Raw genomic sequence first — 6,000 nt, 5'->3', positions numbered from 1 at the left:
GCACGCCGTCCAGCCTCCCAGCTTGTGGTGCGTTGTTACAGCGGCAACAGAAAACCGACCCACCCCCACTGAATCACTCCCGCTCCCTGGAGGGCCCCCTGACCATCCCCGGGGGAAGCAAGCTTCAGGCTCCCGGCGCCCTGCAGATAACCCTGTTGTTTCACTGAAAAAATGTAGTCACACTAAAACTGCCTGTTAATTTAGGGCTAGTCACACTAGCTTTAAACAAAACACATATTAATTTATTAGCTCCCCTTCAAGTCTGTGATTTTCTGGAGCTTCTGAGCACACTTATTGTATGGCTTCTCTCGGCCTCCAGCTGGCCTGAACTGATGGAAGGCGACACCCTGAACTCATTCTGCGGCGTTTCCCCGGCCTCATCGTCCTGGACTCAGGCTGCCCCGGCTGGTCACTGCCTGGAACCCCTTGTGGCCGGGGCTGCTCACACCTGAGAGTAAACTCCCCGCGCGTGTTTGGGGTTTCCACAGTGTCTGCACCATCAGCACAGGAGGTGGTTCTGCAGCCGCTCAGGTGTGTCCGACTCTCTGCGACCCCATGGACTGCAGCACGCCAGGCCTCCCTGTCCGTCACCAGCTCCCGGGGCTTGCTCAAACTCAGGTCCATTGAGTCAGTGATGCCATCCAGCCATCTCATCCCCAGTCGCCCCTTCTCCTCCCACCTTCAGTCTTTCACAGCATCAGGGTCTTTTCCAATGAGTCAGTTCTTCGCATCAGGTGGACAAAGTATTGGAGCTTCAACTTCAGCATCAATCCTTGCAGTGAATATTCAGGACTGATTTCCTTTAGGATGGACTGGTTGGATCTCCTTGCAGTCCAAAGGACTCTCAAGCGTCTTCTCCAGGACCACAGTTCGTTCCACCAGTGGGAGAGCTTCGGAATGCCAACCATTTTTCCAGTTTGTCATTGAGACAATTTTTTTTGCTTGTTTTACATGTAAGATCATTAGATATAGAATGTCAGATACAGCCTGTAAAATTTCGAGCATTTATAAGTCCCTGTATTCTTTTCTGAAAATTGACAGAAAAATCTCAGTCTCTGTGGCCCACATCCCCCATCCCGTCGCGGCATCCGACACCATCGGCTCAGCCCCCGGGCCTCGGTGGGAGCCGACTCTGTGTCTGCGCCGGTGTGTCCAGCACTCAAGGACCCTGCCACGAAACGGTGGTCTCATTTTCACCCCCTGCCGTGCAGGCCGAGACAGCTGTCGTCCCGATGGTAGGATTGCGGCCCTCCCAGGATTAACACTCACTCCTGTGTTCATTTCGCAGTCGCCTGAACGAGCCCCGTGTCCTTTGCCCGAGGGGCCATGTGTGTTCGTGTTGATCTTCATCCAGCCTGACTCCTGGTTCTCTCCCTCTCCCTGGGGGTCGCCCTCCCTAAGAAACATCCGAAACCTCCTCCGCTCTTCCACAGCCTCTGCTCCTCCAGCCGCTGCCACGTGGCCCCTCGTCCTGGCAGGGGCGCTGGCCTCTGGTTTCAGTGGGGGCTTCCTCCCCTCCAGGGTCTGACACTTGTGTCGGCTGCGTCCTCTGGTGCTCTGGGCAGGGCTGCCCTTCCTGCGAGACCGGCTGCTCAGCTGCCGAGCCCCATCCCCTGGGCGGTTGGCCTCTGCCCAGAGCTCAGCGTCTGGTCCCGCCCTCGCTCGGTCCTGCCGGGCCTCCGGGGTCCATGTGCCCTCTTCCAAGCACATGCCTCGGGGCCTCTGTCCTGGTGCCCCCTGCAAATGGCATTACCTCCAGTGTCCCCTGCGCCCCTGCCCGGAGGCTGGCGTCCCACCAGCCGTGTGCGGGCCCCCAGCACACTCTCCGGACAGGAGGGCCTGTGTCCTCACCAGGATGCCCCACCGGACCCCCGGCCGTCTCCTCTGCCCTCTGCCCGCCCCGGAAGATAAGCAGCGGTTCCCGCTGATGAAGTGGAGTGCGCACCCACCTCTCATGTGGCTTCTGAGCCGTGTGTCTGTCTCCCAGGCAGGTGGTAAAGCGGGGTCATGGGTGGTTTAACCACACGTTCTCACTGAGTGGGGACGTGTGCTTGCTGTTCTGCGGAGAAACTTTGCAGCATCCTCTGGCTCGTGAGGACGTAGTGTGAGAGTGCAAACTCCTAGAGAAACCCCGTGGGAGTCAAACGGAACAAAGGGAAACCCAAGCTGGCTGGCTGTGCCCGGGGCCTCAGCGCCCTCCCCACCAGCGGCTCAGGCCGGAGCCCGTGTTTCCGTCCCATCCTGAGAGTTTGACCCATCGCTGTTCACACGATGATGCTCTGACGTCCAGGCCACGAGGGCCCATCGTCCGCAGTCTGAGCGCCTTGTCCCCTTCCGCCCCGTCCTCCCCGCAGGCACCAGCGTGAGCCTGGGCTGCACGTCCTCCGCAACGTGGCACCACCTGTGTCTCCTCCAGGGAGTCGCCCCGCGGGCCCTCCCCCGCTGGAGATGGTGGGGGCCTCTGGGCGCCCCCGCTGTGCCCCCAGCCATGGGCTGCTCCCCTCACCCCAGGGCCTTCCAAACGCTGCTCCCGCTGCGCCCACCCTGCCCCTGAAGCAGCGCTGACCTGGGCCCTGCTCGCCCAGCCTGGTCCTTGCAGGCTTGTTTCGGGGGCCGGCGCCCTGCAGTCCCGCCACTTCATGGCAAATCCATGGGCAACAATGGAAACGGTGACAGACTTTGTTTTCTTGGCTCCAGAATCACTGTTGGCAGTTCTGGGGAGAACTGCCAACAGTGACTACAGCCATAAAATTAAAAGACGCTTGCTCCTTGAAGAAAAGCAATGACAAACCCCAACAGCGTATTAAAAAGCAGAGACATTACTTTGCCTACAAAGATCTGTATAGTTAAAACTGTGGTTTTTCCAGTAGTCATGTATGGATGTGAGAGTTGGACCATAAAGAAAGCTGAGTGCTGAAGAATTGATTTCTTCGAACTGTGGTGTTGGAGAAGACTCTTGAGAGTCCCTTGGACTGCAAGGAGATGCAACCAGTCCATCCTAAAGGAGATCAGTCTTGGGTGTTCATTGGAAGGACTCATGCTGAAGCTGAAGCTCTAATACTTTGGCCACCTCATGCGAAGAGCTGACTCATTTGAAAAGACTCTGATGCTGGGAAAGATTGAGGGCAGGAGGAGAAGGGGATGACAGAGGATGAGATGGTTCGATGGCATCACCGACTCAATGGACATGAGTTTGAATAAACTCTGGGAGTTAGTGATGGACAGGGAAGCCTGGCGTGCTGCAGTCCATGGGATCACAAAGAGTCGGACACGACTGAGCGACTAAACTGATGCCCTGTGGCCCCTGAGCTTGCCCGTGGCCTGGGCAGCAGCTCCTGGTGGGCAGATTGGCACCCTGTGGACAATCAGGAAGTGTCTCTGTCAGAGAAAAGGCCCCTGTGTCTGTCCCAATGCTCTAAGTTGTCTTTTCCTCTCTTCTGGGCCACAGTCCTGGGAAGTGACCGGAAGGGACCACAGGGCAGAGACGCACACGCTTCTCGGAGAGCAGATGCCCCGGCGAGGACACTCTCTCTCCGCCCTGACCCGGCTCTGCCGCGCCGCCCAGGTGAGGACTCCCTGGGGTCCGTCTTCACTCGCAGGAGGAGCGTTTGTGTTCAGTCAGGAGAGTGGTTATTTTCTGGGGAATTGTGTGAATCGTGCGGGTCAAGATAGATGTGCTCTGCTTTCACTTTCACTTTTCACTTTCATGCACTGGAGGAGGAAATGGCAGCCCACTCCAGCGTTCTTGCCTGGAGAATCCCATGGACGGAGGAGCCTGGTGGGCTGCAGTCTATGGGGTCGCGAAGAGTCGGACACGACTGAGCGACTTCACTTTCACTTGTCACTTTCATACATTGGAGAAGGAAATGGCAGCCCACTCCAGTGTTCTTGCCTGGAGAATCCCAGGGACGGGGGAGCCTGGTGGGCTGCCGTCTATGGGGTCGCACAGAGTCGGACACGACTGAAGCGATTTAGCAGCAGCACAGCAGATTATCCAAGAGAGCACCTCCTTTAAAAGCACCGTGGCTCCTGGCAGGAGCGGGGAGGCGTAGGCACACAGTCCACTGGCAATTCTCCAAGGTCGGCGCCTTTGAGCACTGTTCACTTTTTGTTACAAACAGTGTGACCTGGGTAAAGATTAGAAGGAAAAAAGATCATCATTGCAACAATAGAGGCGCCATCTGTTAATAGGATTAGTTTGCCCTGGGGTGGTTCCTCGCCCACCCCAGCATGAACTGCATTAGTTTATTTAGAATGGGTTTGTATGGAATTAATTCTTCATTCTCTTCCAACTGGGTAAAATTAATCCATCCTTCAATGAAGTATATACCTTTATCTGCGTTCCACAAAGTGAAAATAATTTAATCCAATTTAGTTTTGATGTTTTATGAAAATGTTTCCTAAACACACTGAAACGATCTCCACTTGATAGCCAGAAAAGACTTAATGAAAGGGACCAAGAACATGTATTTCAGCTCAGTTAGGGTTCCATGAGTTAAGCGTTTGGTATTAAAGGGCAGCACCTCCGTTCTTTCGCTTCATGGACCGGTCTTCACGCCAACATACCTTCAAGTTATTTCAGTGCTGTTTAGCTGGGCTGTTGCATTGTTCCAGGGGCTCTGGAATCCAGTGTTTGTGTGCCTGGAATTCCGCTGTGCACGTTTATAACCCAGGCGGGCATTGTTCTCATGCCTGGGGAGTAGATTAGAGCTTTGTTCCCGGGAGGGGAGCCCCCATCGCAGGAAGTAAACAGCAGGCGGAAAATCGTTGCAGGCGAGCTCTCCACCGGGCCATGGGCTGCGCTTCCTACCGAAGCTGGTGAGAGACCTGATTTTCTTAAGCACTTCAGCTGTACAAGTGTGTAAAGCCACCCAGGCTGCTTTGTGAAGTGCAGACCCCGGGTCTGGGCTCAGTGCTGGGAGGGAGCCGGGGCATGTCTGTGTGCCTGGCGAGCGTGCCTGGGTCTGGGTTGAGGACGTCGGCCTGACCAGATCTGGGTCATGATCCACCGTGTGTGGTCGTCAGCCTGACCAGATCTGGGTCTGACCGACCGTGTGTGGTCGTGCCGGAGCGGGCTGTGTCCTCACCCTGTGGAAGTCCGGTGAGTGCGCCGTGACGAGCAGCAGCCATGCCCATCATGTTAGTCGTGTGGGTCCTTGTTTTGCAGAAGCTGAAACAAGAGATGGAGGCGCTTCGGTCCTCTTCTCAGGGGCTTCTCCAGAGTTACCGGGAGGAGTATCGGGACTGTCTTTCTGAGATAGTTCAGGCCGTCCAGACGGCCCAGCTCCACTGCGAGGCTCTGCTGGGTAAGACAGACCCCGACCGAAGATGCCGCGAGCAGCCCGCCTGGGGCCTGGGCGTCCAGCCCCCTCGGTGCTGGGGGCCTGACAACTCACGGGCAGGGCCGAGTCCCTGCTCTCTGGGTGACCGCTTGACCTCTTGACCTTAACCTGTGGCTGAACAGGGCCCTCTGTGTAAGGCCCCCACCATGGTGCCCCAGGAACGCACCTAGTACCCCCCACCCCACCATGGCGCCCCAGGAACCCACCTAGTACCCCCCACCCCACCATGGTGCCCCAGGAACCCACCTAGTACCCCCCACCCCACCATGACGCCCCAGGAACCCACCTAGTACCCCCCACCCCACCATGGCGCCCCAGGAACCCACCTAGTACCCCCCACCCCACCATGGCGCCCCAGGAACCCATCTAGTACCCTCCACCCCACCATGGCGCCCCAGGAACCCATCTAGTACCCCCCACCCCACCATGGCGCCCCAGGAACCCATCTAGTACCCCCCACCCCACCATGGCGCCCCAGGAACCCACCTAGTACCCCCCACCCCACCATGGCGCCCCAGGAACCCATCTAGTACCCTCCACCCCACCATGGCGCCCCAGGAACCCATCTAGTACCCCCCACCCCACCATGGCGCCCCAGGAACCCATCTAGTACCCCCCACCCCACCATGGCGCCCCAGGAACCCACCTAGTACCCCCC

At 57.5% G+C, this 6,000-nt stretch overlaps 1 protein-coding gene across 1 annotated transcript in view; it reads left to right on the top strand.

Annotated features, from left to right (window-relative positions):
* The first annotated feature begins 3,401 nt into the window (after positions 1 to 3,401).
* Positions 3,402 to 6,000, top strand: part of KIF25 (kinesin family member 25) — a 32,229-nt gene continuing 29,630 nt past the window's right edge. Inside the window, exons 1-2 of the mRNA XM_045161997.1 lie at positions 3,402 to 3,565; positions 5,168 to 5,306. Coding sequence (XP_045017932.1) covers positions 3,509 to 3,565; positions 5,168 to 5,306 — 196 coding nt within the window. The 5' untranslated portion in view covers positions 3,402 to 3,508. The remainder of the gene's footprint in view (positions 3,566 to 5,167; positions 5,307 to 6,000) is intronic.

Source organism: Bubalus bubalis, chromosome 10 (genome assembly GCF_019923935.1).
Source record: "Bubalus bubalis isolate 160015118507 breed Murrah chromosome 10, NDDB_SH_1, whole genome shotgun sequence".
Classification (NCBI taxonomy): domain Eukaryota; kingdom Metazoa; phylum Chordata; class Mammalia; order Artiodactyla; family Bovidae; genus Bubalus; species Bubalus bubalis.
This window is presented reverse-complemented; position numbering and strand designations above follow the sequence as displayed.